We start from the raw sequence: 18,834 nt of genomic DNA, 5'->3' as shown, positions 1-18,834 counted from the left end.
CATCCATTAATTTATGTTTAGCTGAACATGACTATTTTAAAGCTAATTTTGTTATACAAAAATGGAAGATATACGGTGTAATCGAATCGCCTTGACTAAACCCTCGTCTTACTGAAAAAATATGGATAAAAACCAATCTAAATAACATAAATGGCAGTATTGTACGTATAAAAAAGATATCTATTTCCTGAACATAGAGCTAAAATGAAATGCTAATCTTTTTATATAAATATTGAAGTATATATAAACTTTCCTGTCCTCTACTAAATTGTATTTATTTCTATATTTCAGCACAATGGATATATTTCTGTATTTCAGGAAAATGGATATATTTCTATATTTCAGCACAATGGATATATTTCTATATTTCAGCACAATGGATATATTTCTATTTTTCAGCACAATGGATATATTTCAGCACAATGGATATATTTCTATATTTCAGCACAATGGATATATTTCTATATTTCAGCACAATGGATATATTTCTATATTTCAGCACAATGGATATATTTCTATATTTCAGCACAATGGATATATTTCTATATTTCAGCACAATGGATATATTTCTATATTTCAGCACAATGGATATATTTCTATATTTCAGCACAATGGATATATTTCTATATTTCAGCACAATGGATATATTTCTATATTTCAGCACAATGGATATATTTCTATATTTCAGCACAATTGATATATTTCTATATTTCAGCACAATGGATATATTTCAGCACAATGGATATATTTCTATTTTTCAGCACAATGGATATATTTCTATATTTCAGCACAATGGATATATTTCTATTTTTCAGCACAATGGACATATTTCTATATTTCAGCACAATGGATATATTTCAGCACAATGGATATATTTCAGCACAATGGATATATTTCACCACAATTGATATATTTCTATATTTCAGCACAATGGATATATTTCAGCACAATGGATATATTACGGCACAATGGATATATTTCTATATTTCAGCACAATGGATATATTTATATATTTCAGCACAATGGATATATTTCTATTTTTCAGCACAATGGATATATTTCTATATTTCAGCACAATGGATATATTTCAGCACAATATATATATATCAGCACAATTGATATATTTCTATATTTCAGCACAATGGCTGTATTTCTATATTTCAGCAGAATGGATATACTTCTATATTTCAGCACAATGAATATATTTCTATATTTCAACACAATGGATATATTTCTATATTTCAGCACAATGGATATATTTCTAATTTTCAGCACAATGGATATATTTCTATATTACAGGACAATGGATATCTTTCTATATTTCAGCACAATGGACATTTTTATATATTTCAGCACAATGGATATATTTCAGCACAATGGATATATTTCAGCACAATGGATATATTTTACCACAATGGATATATTTCTATATTTCAGCACAATGGATATATTTCTATATTTCAGCACAATGGATATACTTCTATATATTTCAGCACAACTGATATATTTCTATATTTCAGCACAATGTATATGTTTCTATATTTCAGCACAATGGATATATTTCAGCACAATGGATATATTTCTATATTTCAGCACAATGGATATATTTCTATATTTCAGCACAATGGATATATTTCTATATTTCAGCACAATGGATATATTTCTATATTTCAGCACAATGGATATATTTCTATATTTCAGCACAATGGATATATTTCTATTTTTCAGCACAATGGATATATTTCTATATTTCAGCACAATGGATATATTTCAGCACAATATATATATATCAGCACAATTGATATATTTCTATATTTCAGCACAATGGATGTATTTCTATATTTCAGCAGAATGGATATACTTCTATATTTCAGCACAATGAATATATTTCTATATTTCAACACAATGGATATATTTCTATATTTCAGCACAATGGATATATTTCTAATTTTCAGCACAATGGATATATTTCTATATTACAGGACAATGGATATCTTTCTATATTTCAGCACAATGGACATTTTTATATATTTCAGCACAATGGATATATTTCAGCACAATGGATATATTTCAGCACAATGGATGTATTTCTATATTTCAGCACAATGGATATATTTCTATATTCCAGCACAATGGATATATTTCTATATTTCAGCACAATGGATATATTTCAGCACAATGGATATATTTCAGCACAATGGATATATTTCAGCACAATGGATATATTTCAGCACAATGGATATATTTCTATATTTCAGCACAATGGATGTATTTCTATATTTCAGCACAATGGATATATTTCTATATTTCAGCACAATGGATATATTTCTATATTCACAATGGATATATTTCTATTTTTCAGCACAATGGATATATTTCTGTATTTCAGTACAATGGATATATTTCTGTATTCCAGTACAATGGATATATTTCTATATTTCAGCACAATGGATATATTTCTATATTTCAGCACAATGGATATATTTCTATTTTTCAGCACAATGGATATATTTCTATATTTAAGCACAATGGATATATTTAAGCACAATGGATATATTTCAGCACAATGGATATATTTCTTTATTTCAGCACAATTGATATATTTCTATATTTCAGCACAATGGATATATTTCAGCACAATGGATATATTTCTATATTTCAGCACAATGGATATATTTCAGCACAATGGATATACTTCTATATTTCATTCAAACTTCACAGGAATGTTCCTTCGGTGGTCACCTTTAAACATTGTCCAAAGAATTTAATTCCATTCAGAACTCTGGTTCGAATTTGCCCCTTCCTGGTGACTCATTGATTTTCTTTATATTTATATATTTAAACTTAAAAAAATATTTTAAAAAACCCAAAGGAGCTAGAGCTTAGATATTAAGCATGAAACATATTATAGTGAGTGTCTACCTAGTTTGTTCAAATCAAAGCCCTGGAGTTAAAATTGGCCCCGCCTCAAGGGGTTCATTGATTTTTTTATATGTATATGTACATATCTTTTGAAACTGTTGTTTTCCCTTAGCAAAAGGCAACCAGTAATGTTTTTACACATGCACTATTTCAGATACAATTATAAACTTTGTGATATCAGATTTAGATTTAAATTCTATATCTGCTTTTGTTTATAGTTTACAATATTACTTGTTCCTTGTCATGGAGAATTTTTATATCAGGTGAGCGATTTCAGGGCCACAATAATAATGGCCCTCTTAAATGGATTGTCTTCGTACTTGGACACAACAACCATTTGGACAAGACCTTCAAGAAGAACAGTTTGAACTTGACATTGACTCATAAAATTATGGACAAAACTTTTGTTTTTTTTTCTGATTTTTAGCTCACCTAAGCTGGTTTGATTGTGATGACCTAATCATGTATTCATAATAGAAAAAAAACCTAACAACAACAACAACAAAATTACACTTTTTGCAAAATTGATATGTTAATTTATTCTAGTTTGACTCGCACTTTGAAGTGTCCATGACCTTGATTGTTTTCTTTTACAGATACACCAGGGATGAAACGTGTGTATGATGACATTATTCAATACACAATACAATCAAATATAAAGAAACACAAAGTACTGTGATCACTTGAAAAGTAAAAGTGATTCAATTAATCAACCAAAATACACTGGGAACCAAAGTATACTGGGAACCAAAGAACACTGGGAACCAAAGTACACTGGGAACCAAAGTACATTTGAAACCATAGGCCACTTGGAACCAAAGGGCACTGGGAACCAAAGTACACTGAGAACCAAAGGACACAGGAAACCAAAGGACACAGGGAACCAAAGGACACTGGGAACCAAAGGACACTGGGAACCAAAGTACAACGGTAACCAAAGTACACTGGGAACCAAAGGACACTGTGAAACAATGTACACTCGGAACTAAGGACACTGGGAATCAAAGTACACAGGGAACCAAAGTACACAGGGAACCAAAGTACCCTGGGAACCAAAGTACACAGGGAACCAAAGTACACTGGGAACCAAAGGACACTGGGATCAAAAGTACACTGGGAACAACCAAAGAACACTGGGAACCAAAGAACACTGGGAACAAAAGGACACTGGGAACCAAAGAACACTTGGAACCAAAGAACACTGGGAACCAAAGTACACTGGGAACCAAAGTATGCTGGGTAGATTCTCGTCTGCTTAAAGACAGTATAGGTTTACTGCTATTGCTTGGTACCTTACAAGAAACTGATTTAGCAACTGAGTGTCTAGTATTGGTACGTCTTGTATTGGTACCTGACAAGAATCTTTTTAAGCTAAATAGGGTGTCTAGTATGATACAAAGGTGTTTACCAAAGAATATTTTGATAGCCCTTTAGAATACATTGTGTGAAAGATTTGTGTTGTTCCATTTTGTTTTGTTGGCATATGTGTAGCGATCATTTAAAGACAATTCTGGGAGGTGTAATTTGTTTTCCAAAAGGGACTGTGAATCTTTTAATTAAAAATTAAAATGAACAAATTAATGCAAAATAAAAAGGCAACTGTCCGTCTGTACTTTTCGAGAAACCTGCCTCATTTTGTTACTTTTATGTTTCTTAGGAACTGAAACCAGTCAAAAAGTTTTGTATTTTCATAATTAAAGATCTATAATGCTCAAGTTTGATTCTTTAAATTACTGACACTATAAAATACATATCTTTTGAGCACACACAGAACATTATGTTATATTTTCCACTAAACAGACTTAAGATAACCACAGTATGGATAGTGAATAGTGTCATTTAAAAAACTGACATTTCTTTAAAGGGACTCCACTTAGTTTTTTTGACATGAAGGGGCCGAACAATTTTTTTCAGGAATTTGTATTGCTGTATGAAGGTCTGGGCCGATAAGTTTGTGTGCAAATTTCAGATCATTTGTGTCCGCTTGCCTGGTACATTTTTTTGTACAATCAATTTTATTGCGTAAATTGACCCCAAAATGAAAAGCGTTGCAAGCTTTTTACTCAACCGGACGAAAAACGCATAAAAAACCGGTTATTTATTTAGTGCAGAGTATATTATCTATTGCATAGTTTTCCATTTTAAGTGCACTAAATGATTGATGAAATATTTTCAAATTTTATTATTTTGGCTATAAGACCTCAATGGAGTTACTTTAAAGAAAGTTCCAAATCAACTTGCCCAGTAAAACTTTGTGCAGCTTCCCAAACATAGTTTGTGCATTCTTTTACGCAAATTCAATATATTCAGTAAAAAAAAAATTATTAAAACTCCAATCCATGTTGGGCTTTTGTTAGCACTAAAAGTATTAAACCTTAAGATGAGATTTAAGTAAATGATTTACTATTCAACTATTCTTTATATTTATTTTGTTTGCTTTTACATGTTCGTATTTCCTTAACCCATTACTTCATATACACGCCTTTTAACGCCTTTTCTACCCCCCCCCCTCCCCCTTTGTTGTCTCAAATGGTGAAAAAATGCCTTATTTAGGCCCCCAACACTTGTTTTTGTTTGAGAAATGTTGTTAAAAAAGTGACCACTTTTTCGGCGCGGCCCCCAACCAAAAGATACATCAGGGGGTTGCCAGAAGGGGGATGTGCCCACTTCTGTTTGGGGGGTTTGAAGGGTGGCGGAGTCCCCCTTATCGCCAAGAAAATTTTGGACTTGTGAGAGGCTATAAATGACCTCAGATTGATCACAAGGTAACGTGTAACCAACGCTGAAAAGCATTTGACTGTATCTCAATCCATTGAGAAGTTGCAACACTTTGAAATCAATTATGATGGAAAAAATCAACACAAAATAGTGATTTTTGGCAATTTTGAGATGTCCCCTCGTTGCCATGGTAACAGAAAATTTAAGCCTGAGCATGTTGTTGCAAGGGCGATGGTCCAGTCAACATTTGTGCCAAGTTTGATTAGTGTTAAAGCAGTTTTTATAGTATTATAGCAATTTGAACTTGTAACGGGAGACTTTTCAATGAAAACAGCCATTTTTCACAAAATGCTCATGAAGTAATGGGTTAATGAAAAAAAATAAAAAAATCTACAAAACAACAATTTTTCTTCAAATTTATATGACAGGCCATGTTTAAACATGGAAAAACGCGATTTAGGGTAATTTCAAGTATTTTCATCATTTTCTGTTTATCGGGAGTTTTAATGTCCTGCCTTATAAAATAATATGTCCACATGGAAGTACACCTTCATTTGCAATGACAAATAAAGTTTTAAAGCTGCATTAAATAAATAAGTAAAGATATATTACCGTTGGCCTAAAACCAAACATTCTGCAGTTTCATTAACCTTTTTAACAGCATTGTTGTAAATCTCATTAAATATTGTTCATAAATTAGGATTTTAAATGGAAAACCCCATGGTAACACTTAAGCTCATATACAAATTTTAACATGCAAATGAAGACTATATATAATCAGCTCGTGTATGCACTACGTCATAGTGTTAAAGTTGCTATCCGGAACTTGTGCAAAAACTGTTAACCGTTTCAGCTTCACGGTACATTAAGCCTGGCGTTCAGAAAAAAAGTGATCAACTCATAAAAAAGATTAAATTTGAAGACAACATCCGTTACAATGCAGAAATATACCGTTAAATTAGGACAACTACATTTACTTATATCCATATTTGTATATTGATGTACGAATGATCCGAAGGCGGAGTTTCTCATGCAAACAGAAATTTTACTTCCGATTTCGCTACAATGAAGTTGCAAATTTTTATGATTATAAAACTCATTTTGGTTGTCTGGACACCAAAGTAGGATCTGGAGTCGATGATAAACCCAATTTATTAATGAAATGTCGCTATTTCTGTTTTTTATAAAATTAATTAAACGCAGCTTGAACATACCTTATACTGTACATGTATTCTTAGAAATCATCATGATTTATGAAAACATAATAACTAAGTTTTACATTATAAAATATTAACAGACTGACAATGCATTGCTAATGACAGGTCCTTTAACTCAAATTTTTTTATGGTTTTATATTATAAATACGATGCTCAAATGATGATTTATCAATACTGTACGTTCAAAAAAAAAAACAAAAAAAAAAAAACAACAACATTATTTGTAAAGATATTACCGAATTAACATTTCATTTTATTACATTCAAGAAATTTTGAATTTTAAAACATCCCAGAGTAAAAATTGCGTGTGCCCTAATCGAGAAAATAATGGGCAAAACTATATAAGATGGAATGTTGAAAAGGGATCAGAGGTTAAGAAGCCTGCATATCACAGATAACCCAAAAGACAAATTTAAGAAGCATGTCCATATCCTAAGGGTGACTAAACATTATTCTAGTGAGGAATACTGGGACCATCCAACTTGAAATAGTCGAATAGAAACAACTAATAGAACACCACAAGCATGCAACAATAGTTTCGTGCTACACGATCAGTAAGGATCGGAAGTGTAACACCCTTGATTGAATGTACGGGGCAACTTTTTACGGCCTCCACACGGCACAAACAACGCTGATTTGGCGACAAAATAGAGAGAAAACAACAAAATATAAAATAATGCTTGTACAGTATTTTATTTAGAGTTTTTGTTACATTCCGGTCAGTTTATTGGATATGAGAGAAGTTTCCGTAATTATTTTCGAGAAAACTTTCCCTGATACACGGGGCAACACAAATTAAACGTGCACTTGAAATGGTTTCCACATTCTGTGTCATCATTACAATGCAGATAATCACCGTTTGTCGTCCTTTTAGGATCGAGAAATCTGCCGCTTACACTTAAACATTCTGGCCCTGAAAATAAAGTAAGTAACTTGTTAAAAGTAACCTGAAATATTGAATTATAAGAACTAAATTTCTGCATGGAAAAAATAATACAACTTAAGGATTGGTATGACAATAAACCCGACACAAATATTTTCTATTATTTCTGCAGATGTATGTATAACTGATTAGATGGGCAAATGTATGTCTAAAGTATATATAAGCTGCAATGAGTCTTCTGTTCTTGATTACACAAACGCTTAAACGATAATAGCGCTGAATTTTCGCCTGTTCGCGTGCGACCTCGACTCCATGCGACTCAAAATGATATAAGAATAACAAAAAAAATGTTTAGACCCTAGCAAGAAGTGTATTGCTGTTATGCGTCCACATGTAGCATACATTAAAACGTGGTGGTAACCTCTTTTTCTGGGTTACTTGAAATTATGTTATGAGCTCTAGCCGCAATACGTTGATATGATAATATGTTGTATATGAAAATGAGTAATTGAAACGCGTATTACTTACTTTTGCAGACGAATTTTGTGTCAACCGAGCACACCCTTATTTTACTAGGATTAAGTTCGGTGATTTTATTCAGGTTCGGGCATACACATCTACCACCATCTCCACAAGGCTGAAGGTAAAATAAAAATAAGATTTATTAATACCAACATTTACCTTACATTTCCGACAATTTACCGTCAAACGTTTCTAAAATCGTCCAATATCGTAGCAAATCGGTCATTTCCGGAACGTGTTTTTGTTTTGAAATATTGGGCATTAAATTATTTGCTCACTCATCCTTAACGCTTTTTACTAAATTCCGATTATAAACGGTTAAAAATTATTGAATAAGTGAAAAATAATCTTCCGAAAATGACCGATGTATTTCGATATTGGCCGATGTTAGAAACTTTTGGCGGGAAAGCATTACAGTAATACTTCTTTAAATCAATACAATTCCTACATTTCTGATATCCTAGTGTTCTCGAAAAATGAAACATATACAGTATACTTAAATCAACTACTATTAGAAACATAATTTCATGTAAGACCTAAAACAAAATATGCTAAAAGAACCTTTAGAAATAAAGCAAGTATGAAAAGATTTGCATTTATGTATCAAAAATCTTCGTCTCCGACAAAATTTGTTCTAAGAGAAATATGAAAAAAATATTTTCTTCATAAAGAATTTTAAAAAATCGGATGAATTCATATGTCTGTCGATTTAAATGTTTGTAGTTTTTATTTTTATATGTGTGTACATATTTGTGGATTTCTTCATTTTGCTAAATTGAAGGCCATATTGTAAATAAGATATGTATACCTTTATTTGTTACCTTATTATTATTATTTTCATTATTATTATTTTTATTTTATTATTATCATTATTATTATTATTAAATGATCATCTAGAATACGATTTTCAACGAAAAAACAAAAATTAGTCTGATAGGGTTTACGGATAGTTTGTTTGACAGGGTATAAAATGTTATAAAAAGAGATCCTATTCTTTGCCAATTTAATTTATAGGGTCAATATATTACCAATTTACTAGAATTCAATCACTCATTAATGTACATGTATGTTTGTTATTGATCAACATAGAAATACTGAGCAATTACTCCTAGTTGCTACAATATCGAAATAAAGGCTACATCATACAACCAGCATTCATACAACCATCTTAAGACACGCGTGCTTGAGAAATCTTGAGAAAAAAAGCCATAATGAATCGAATGCCAACTTACTTGAAAGAACGATTTGCCCACGCATTGATCTGTGTTTGCTGTCACGGTTGGGATAATCGTCTGAAATTTCAACATACCATTCGTCAAAATGTAAACGTACAATCAAATATGACGAAATTATTTTTTGTAAAGTTGAATTAATAATTAAAAAAACCCAACAAGAACAACAAAACATTCAAATATACTTCGAAACACGAGACTATTTCAAATTGAAGTTATAGAAGGAGCATAAATCATATTGCCGAGTGTTGTGATGTTTGCTCTCTTTTGAATTATAGACACAATTATTAAACCCAAAAAAGTAACCAATGTACGAACATCTGAATATGATTTTTTGTCGATATATCTTTTCCTGTCATCGCAATAAGTAAACCCATGAAACAATTAGCCAATCAACGAGCATGCTCTATAGTCAGACAGTGAGTGCGAGTAACTAAAACCTGCACCTCAGTTAACGGACAGTGCATGTTTAGGTATACGTTTTAACTCTTACACGTTTTCAATGGTAAAGTGTCTCCACCCTATGATGCAACCAATTATTTGTAACATAGTTTGTGGACCTTTCTGTTGAAAATGTGTCAAAGTTAAATTACATTATACATACACATGCACAGTGCGTTAACTGGAGTGCAGGTGTAAGAGCACGCCCATTGGCTCATTTTTGCTGGGGTTTACATAACGTGACAACAGAGAAAGTGAAAGCGACAGAAATATCATATTCAGATGCTCGTTCACTGGTTACCTTTTTTTCTTGGGTTTCGTATTGTGACAACAGAGAACGTGTTTTTATATCTGACTATGATAAAAAAGAGAAAGAACATCAAAACACTCGGCAATGTGATTAATACCCAGGGGTACGCCCCTCTCCTACAGATCGGATAGCCTCGTTCTATTACGTAACTAGTTAACTTGTCAATCCACTTATAAATATATAATAATTTCCATAAACATACCATCATCAACAGTACAAGTGCACTTAGAACTTGAGCCATTTTTTGTAATAGATTACACAAGTCACAACAGTCAGGATATTTATGTTCACAACTTCTAAAATATATACATACAATATAGATTATTTATATGTAGAAGTTTATACGTATGTGATATTGAATTATATGAATTACGCAATTATAAAAATTATATGAAGTATGCATTATGTGAATTATATGCTTATGTGCATTATATAAATCATGCGATAATGTAAATTAGGTACATTATGTTAATTATGCGATTATGTGAATAATGTCAATTATGCGATTATGTGAATAATGCAATTATATTAATTGTGCGATTATGTGAATTATGGGAATTACGTCAATAATGCGTTTATATTAATTACGCGATTATGCGATTGAATAAATTATGCGATTATGTGAATTATGCGACTATATTAATTATGCGATTATGTGAATTATGCGATTATGCTAATAACGTCAATTATGCGACTACATAAATTATGCGGATATGTGAATTATGCGATTATGCGATTAAATTTATTAGGCGATTATGCGTTTTTGATATTAATAATAATAATAATAATAAAGACTTTATTTAACGGGAGAACTCATTTGAACAAACAAATCAATCTTCCATGAGGCCCTCATAAATTAATTATCTGATTATGGGAATTATGCGATTATGGGAATTTATAAGTACAGTGGTTCATACACACATATAAACACGAGTGTCAGTCACTCAACTAAGAAAACGTGGGTTCTTGCACTTCTCTCGTCACGACCTCATATGACATGGATTCATTCTGTTTCCCGTTCCTACTTAATTGGGCAAACTGTCTTGCTGGGAATCAGAACTGCGTCGTTTCTTACAATATGTAAACTAAAGCCACCGTCTTTGAATGAAAAATGCATGATTTTTTTTTTGTTGGAAATGACTGAAAACCAGATATATGTATTTACATGCTCCACAATTTTCCGCTTTATTTGGTATGTTGCTAGCATAACTATTTTGTTAACAAAAGTTACAGCGAACTTGCAACTTAAAGCGGGCCAGAATTTTTTTTGTACGGCGCAGTTCATATTGCGGTATCCATCATTTTTTCCCTTTCAAACAAACAAAATGATATACTCGTTTCAGAGTTTATCACAAACATCCAATTATAATTTTGCATCATTTACTTATATTTCATTCAAAGCCGATTTTTAATTTCCAAGAAAATATTGACTTGTACGAAATGATACGACGCATTTCTGATTCCCAGCCCTGGCTATATTTGATTTAAGAATATCGTTGAACGTTTAGCAGACACATATTTCATTTTTTTTTCATTTCTCTTTTAAGAGGTACCGAATAACAGGAATTAAATTCTAATTGAAAGCTAAGTGAAGATAAATAGAGGATATTCAAGTTTCTTCTACAAATAAAGGATTTATTGTCATCCAGTGGTATGAAAATAAATATTTCATGAGTGGCGGTAGCCACGAGTGAAATATGATAATTTTTATGCAACAAGATGAAAATGAATCCAATATTTATAAAAAAAAACTTGAAGGTCCTGTTTATTATACACTTTTTCTCTCTTTTTAAAGCTAAAAATAGGAAGAATTCCGACTCGTCCGAAAACTGAGAACTACATTCAGTGCATTTTCGTTTTTTACTTGACCGTGCGTGAACAGATTTTTAATACTATTGTATTAAGAAAGTATCAAAAGTTACATATTAAGTATAAGTAATACAGCAGTTTATAATTACTATTAAAACGCTGAAGGGATTTAAAAAACCCTGCACGTTAAAAAGATTACGATAGAACCGAAACGCTGTTTTGATACATATAAGCCGCGTCATGACAAAACCAACATAGTGCGTTTGCGACCAGCATGGATCCAGACCAGCCTGCGCATCCGCGCAGTCTGATCAGGATCCATGCTGTTCGCTATCAGTTTCTCTACTTGTTATAGGGTTAGTAAGCGAACAGCATGGATCCTTATCAGACTGCGCGGATGCGCAGGCTGGTCTGGATCCATGCTGGTCGCAAACGCACTATGTTGGTTTTGTCATGACGCGGCTCATATATTTTATCTTTGTAGGAAACCACTAATTAATAAATATAATTCAATAGTAACAAAATAAATCGAACAAATACAACTTATACTACGAGTAGCAATGACTTTTAAATTACGTTAGAAAATAACTGAAAATCAACATTTGAACAATTAGATAAAATAATATTAAACTCGAACCTTAAGTTTTGATGTTCTTATTCCAGAAAAATAATGTTCACAATTATAGCTCAGCTCGTTATTTGTAATATTTATGCCCGGACAGCTGTTGTATAATGACGCTATCAAATATAAGAAAACCCTGATATTTTGTTAAATCGATTAAACAATTATGATGATTATCCTTTACATGCAATCACCATAAAGATTAATGCAGAAGTTATTTGATTTTCTTTACATTTATATAGTTAACATCTATATCTATATCTCGTAATACTGCAGCTTATCAGCCTCGCTTTAACACAAAAACAAATTCATTTCAACTTTTTTTCACATGTTTATCAATAACTTGTTCTACTTATATTTATTATATTAATCATTAGAACACTATTTTCAATTACATCTTTATTTTTTTCATACTCGTGTTCATATTTGTTTTATTTTCATTTTATTTTACTGAACAAAAAAAAATATTGCTGCTAAATTCATTGTGTTTAAATATAAAACGGCCCGTATCATCTAAGAACAATACACATGAATGTTAAAAAGACTGGAAATACAAATTTGAGAACGAATAAAATTGTTTTATTCTTGGTGGCGTCTTCTACCCATGTTCTTTATGAATGAAAATGTATGTGATTTGGGATTAACCATTATCATAACATTAATAAACACTTTTTTTATGAATTTTGGAGGCTTGTGCCTTTAAGCTAGAGTTTATCTTGAGTTTTATCCTGTATACATCATGTATACAAAACTTTTGAAATAACGCATTTTTCTTGCAGCATAGAATCTTTGTTAATGATACTGCTTCAATTCGACAGAGTCGAAGGTTGTGCTCAACCCTGAATAAAGTACTTAATTGTGACAACTGAAATGCTTTCTCGCCAAAAAGTCACATCGGCCAATATTGTAGCAATTCGGTAGTTTACGGAAGATTTTTTCTCATTAGATTATTTACAATCGCTTTGTTTTAAACGGTAACAAATCATTGAATACCGAAGATCGTGGAAAAAAACATTCCGGAAATGACCGATACTTACGATAAAGGCCGATGTTTTGTTATGGCGGGAAAGATGGCGGGAGAGCATATGTTAGAGAAAGACAAAAAGGAAACACAAGTAGGGCTAACCTTACAAACTATGGCACAATTTAATAATAGACAAGCAATCAAATGGTCAATAGAAATAATGAAGCAGTGATGTGCCATTTACATGTTAATCATACAAAACGGAATATTTATGTCCTGCAAAATGTAGAAGTTTACATTTATTTGAACAACATTTTACGTATTTATCAGCGAAGACAAGTACTTCATGTCATGGCGAAGTGACACAGAACAGATGTTTGATGAATAATGATGAATAATTACAATATTCGTGTTTTTAAGTTAATCGATGATACACAATGCGATAGATAATGGATAGCCTGGATTTCTAAGAAATTAAAAATCACATTATTTCCTGAACTGTTTTAAAGTATCATAAAAATAAACAATTTCTGGCGTATTTTTTGAAGATGAGACATGGGTATTTTTCCAATCCAGCAAATACTAATACTAACATTACCCTCAATACTAGTGTGTTCAAAAAATATTTAACATCACAATCCTGAATGATAATACCATGTCCTAGGCAAGTTTTTTTCTCTCATTCCAATGGTACAATCTTTACCAGGGTTGTCCCTGGCCGAGAGGTGAAGGTCTTAGACTTCAAACAAATTGCCCCTTACCGCTTTGGGTTCAAATCCCGACAGGGGCTTTGTGTTCTTTTTTATGTGAGAAAGTTATCCAGCTAGCTTATGAAATGTCGGTGGTTGTACTCAGGTGCATGTTTGTGTCTAAAATAATACATGGAAGGGCACCTGAGGTCTTTCTCAACCAGTGAAGCTAGAAGCCATGTGACCAATACTTTTAGGTGTGACGTAAAACCCAGACAGATAAACAAACAAACATTATTTTATTAACTTAGCTTATGTTCTTTCAATATTGCTCAGCGGACAAAACTACTGCAAAATCATAATGTTGCGATATCTTTTGATGATTATTACGTTTACATTTCATGATATTTATTTATATGATATAAAACGTAAATTTCTAGGAAAAGTCGATAACATGCTCTAAGTTGAACAACATCATAACAATATTTGATATGTCAAAACGACATTGTTTCTACTTCAATGTGTGGTCTTAGTTCTCAGATAGCATTTAGTTTATAATATTGATTATTGTATAATTATACACACAATATACAATGTAAATATTTTAGATAAATTGTTTTATTGTCCAACAACATTGACCTGGCACTCTTGCATTTGACCCCATAGTCGGTAAATTCCGTAAACGTTACAATCTATTGTAAATCTATATGACTGTATATAACCAGTTGTTAAATGATCTAAATTACAAATCCCTCTTAGCACAGTCGTAAAGTGCTTTCACTTTAAGAATATAGACGCACACTCGTAGGTTCGAATCCTGTTTCAGCCACTTTTATTTTTTGTTCTTATTTTAAAATTGCTATTTCTCTCTTAACTCGTGCAAAACGTTTTGAGTTTTGGTTGTGTATGAATTTTAATTTGTTTTATGGACGTGCTGTCCTTTTTATTAATTAAAGATAATGTAATGAAATAAAAAATAAAATTGTATAAAAACAAACTTAAAAGATATCCTAAAAAACAGATGTAGTAAAACGATTTCAAATTAATTCTTGAAAGTTAATTTCAAAATTAAATAAAAAACAAATGTACATATATGTCCTCATAACGTGGTGTTGGTAAGGTATCGAACCAGGGAACTTCAGATCAGTAGTCCTGCATCTATACCAATACACCACAACTCATTAACGTGTGAAGTTAATAAAGATATCGATATATTCGTTTGATACCACTGTTTATCACCTGACCTTTACGGAAATTAATGAAGTGCCAGGTCAACATTGTTGGACAATATCACATAAACCGCGGCGCAGGAGTGTAATAAAGTCATTTAATAATCAAAGCACAGAGGCGCTGAATTTGTTTGGGTCTCAGTATGTCAGAAAGGTGAAGGTTGTGAGATTATAAACCAGTTTGTTTTTGTATAGTGCCACCAATGCTTTCCAACGTTTTAATTGTAGTAAATTGGATATAAGACTAATTGCAAAACTGATATTCAATTCAATGTTTATTTGACTTAAACAATTTGAAAAAAATGAGTTGCCTTAACTCAGATTTGAACTTCAGACCTTTCTCATTCTAAGCGAACGCGCGAACCCCTTGGTCATGGTGAAGTTATATGTTAACGGCCTGAAGAAAACCATATTATTCTAAATTAGGGTTTGTAACCCTTATTATTTCGACACTAACTGTTGTTTAACACAGATGTAAATAATCATGGAGCTTACTATAGGCATGTATATCAATATTAGAAATCTTTGACCATTCGGGAACTATTTTGCTTGAAAATTAATGCGCCTGTCATTTGACCATCTTTACGCAGTGATATCCCCTGAATTTTTTTCGGCGTTAGTGTACATATAAAGGGCAGTAACCGCTTCAAAAAAGCGGACTACTTTCGGCATTTGCAATTAACAGCATCAGAGTCTGAAATTTCGCTACCATTATTTGTTTGGTCTGACGACCCAAACAAATAAAAACGATATTACACTACAGTAGTGTAATACTAGTAACACTTTGACGTGACGTCATTTGCGCTTTATAGAAATTAGCTTTAAAGCGCGCTAATGTTAGCGTCATTGAAAATTTACGCATTTTAACAGTTTACTTTTCTTATTTTATATATGTGATAAAAAAAAATTATATTCGTGTAGAGACTCGCATAATATGATTTTATTCAACTCGTTCAATAAATTAAGTATTAAACTACACTCATTCAATATCCTCTATATGTTGTTACCATGTTTGTAACATGACTCACCAATAAAGAGTATTGTATTGTACAATTTCACAATTTTACAAGCATAATGAAGTGTACATACAAATGATTTCGGCAAAAAATTCTAACCACTATTGTGGGCCCTTCGGATGGTATCTTTAGTGGTCACCTAAAACTTAAATCCGCTGGTATAGTGAGTTCGAATATATACATGAAAACAACACAAATACTGAAATTAACCTAGAAAAAAAAACTCTTTCTGTTTGATATTATTTTTGTCCAATATGATTGCAGTATTTTTAATGAATTGTAACACATTCACTTTGTTAAATCGGCTAGCTTTTAATTAGTCTAGTAAATCGGCCGTTTATAAAAAATTTCAGATACAAAATTGGTTAGTGCATTTTATTTTTAGTAAGCATTTACCAATCTAAGGTTGTCGAATGGCTGCATAAACCAATTAGACAAATTCCTTAAATAATAAGTCCAACACTATAACGTCTACATCATTCCGTCATACTATTATCATAAAATGGGCTGTGCAAGTTATTATTACATTTTGCATTTTATTGGAATACTGAATAATAAAAGTGGGCAAGGGACTACACTGAGGTGTTTTGACAAGACGGGGCTTGAAACAATTTTTCCGACATCAATGATTGATTAATGATGTAGGTGTAGACCTTTTTACTCATATAACAATAAGAACAGCAAAAAAAATACGATTTCTAATTTATTTCTGATTATATTTCTTACCTATCTTTTGCATATCTTTCTATTTTGAGCACCCCAGCTTATCTTTTTTTTAAATTTTTATGTTTGTAGGCTTTTTGACCTCAGCGGAGTTCCTTTACTCCGAGTAGCGTATAGTGTTTAGAGGTTTCAGGTTATGAAAATGGATAGTTTGAAATACCTGGCACATGTATAGGCTTAATATAGTATATTGTTTACATATTGTTACTTTTTGTAACAAAGACAAAGCTATTCTTTCCTCAAGTGATAGGCACGTAATGTGCTCCGAATTGAAGTCCGTGTTTGAGCGTTATAAAGCTCATGACTAACCTTCCTAAATCAGGAAAAAAAAATACTTATTTCTGAGGCACATGTCTTTAATAGATCTTTGATACATAAACGTTCATTTCAGTACATATTTCTTATTTAGAGTAATTTCAATTGGGTGGGGGGATAAAAGGGGAAGTTTTTGTATAGAAAACTTAAAAATAACATATAAACCAGTTTTACTTCGGCAGAGTATCTTTTTAAAAAAATATTTCTTGTTTTGACTCAAAACACGATTATAACCGGCGTGCGGTCTACGTGTACTAAGCAGGATTTGTTATGTCGTCTTTCTTTACGAAAAAGTGTACCTAGCTTGATAGTTATTTCGTCTCAACGAGATATTGTACGTGACAAAGCAGGGTTATTGCGCCTCAAGTCCCACGGAAATTGTCATTATGAAAACAACAACAACAACAAAAAACAAAACAACAAAACATTATAAGATACATCATTTTTTATTATTTTAATGTGAGATATGTGATTAGTTATAATACAACTTGTTTGTAACGCCGAATTTCATTGGACAAGCGTAACGTGTATATCATATACATTGTCTTTCTAGTCTGGTAATATATAATCTTACATATATATTTCTAACCGTTTATATTGGTTCAAATAACCGGCCATATAACTCGATATTATTAAGTGTTATTAAACAGGTTATATGGGCCAGTATAACCAACAATTACTGTAAGTTTGCATAGTAAACATTCGTTTATACATAGCCATATATCCTTTCTACTTTTCAACGAATCAATAACCCGTAATTTCTTCCTTTGATGACAATAAACTGGTATACGAATTATAATAGTGTGTGTATTATATGCTTGATGAGGATCCATTCGCCCTTCCAGACAATGACAGTGTGAATTCCGGACATGTCACCAGTCATGTACTTAAAGGATTAATATGTATGCAAGTCGATATTTGTGATGTTTACTCTTTTTAATTATAATTAAAACATTTCAGCTGTCTTTAAATGTTTCGACCGTCTCGATTGCCCAATGAAAATTGATGTTTGTTTGTTTGTTTGCTTTTGGTTTTACGTCACATCGACACAGTATAGGTCATATTGCGACGTTCCAGCTTTATTGGTGGAGGAAGACCTCAGGTGCCCTTCCGTGTATTATTTCAGGAACGAACAGGCACCTGAGTAGAACCACCGACGTTCCGTTAGCTAGCTGGATAGCCTCCTCACATGAAAGAATCCAAAGTCCATGTCGGGATTCGA

The 18,834-nt window shown here is 32.0% G+C and overlaps 1 protein-coding gene across 1 annotated transcript; it reads right to left on the bottom strand.

Annotated features, from left to right (window-relative positions):
- Window positions 1–7,531: 7,531 nt before the first annotated feature.
- On the bottom strand, window positions 7,532–12,825 carry LOC132715797 (uncharacterized). Its single transcript, XM_060698864.1, has 5 exons — window positions 12,692–12,825; window positions 10,448–10,541; window positions 9,495–9,554; window positions 8,269–8,377; window positions 7,532–7,770 (listed from the first exon to the last, which is right to left on the bottom strand). Exons 2-5 carry the CDS (start codon window positions 10,484–10,486, stop codon window positions 7,610–7,612), a joined length of 369 nt encoding a protein of 122 aa, XP_060554847.1. The 5' UTR covers window positions 10,487–10,541; window positions 12,692–12,825; the 3' UTR covers window positions 7,532–7,609.
- Window positions 12,826–18,834: the final 6,009 nt, after the last annotated feature.

This window comes from Ruditapes philippinarum, unplaced genomic scaffold (assembly GCF_026571515.1).
Source record: "Ruditapes philippinarum isolate M1 unplaced genomic scaffold, ASM2657151v2 ctg4961_1_1_1_1, whole genome shotgun sequence".
Taxonomy (NCBI): domain Eukaryota; kingdom Metazoa; phylum Mollusca; class Bivalvia; order Venerida; family Veneridae; genus Ruditapes; species Ruditapes philippinarum.
The sequence above is the reverse complement of the archived record's forward strand: the minus strand, read 5'-3'. Positions and strand labels throughout refer to the sequence as shown.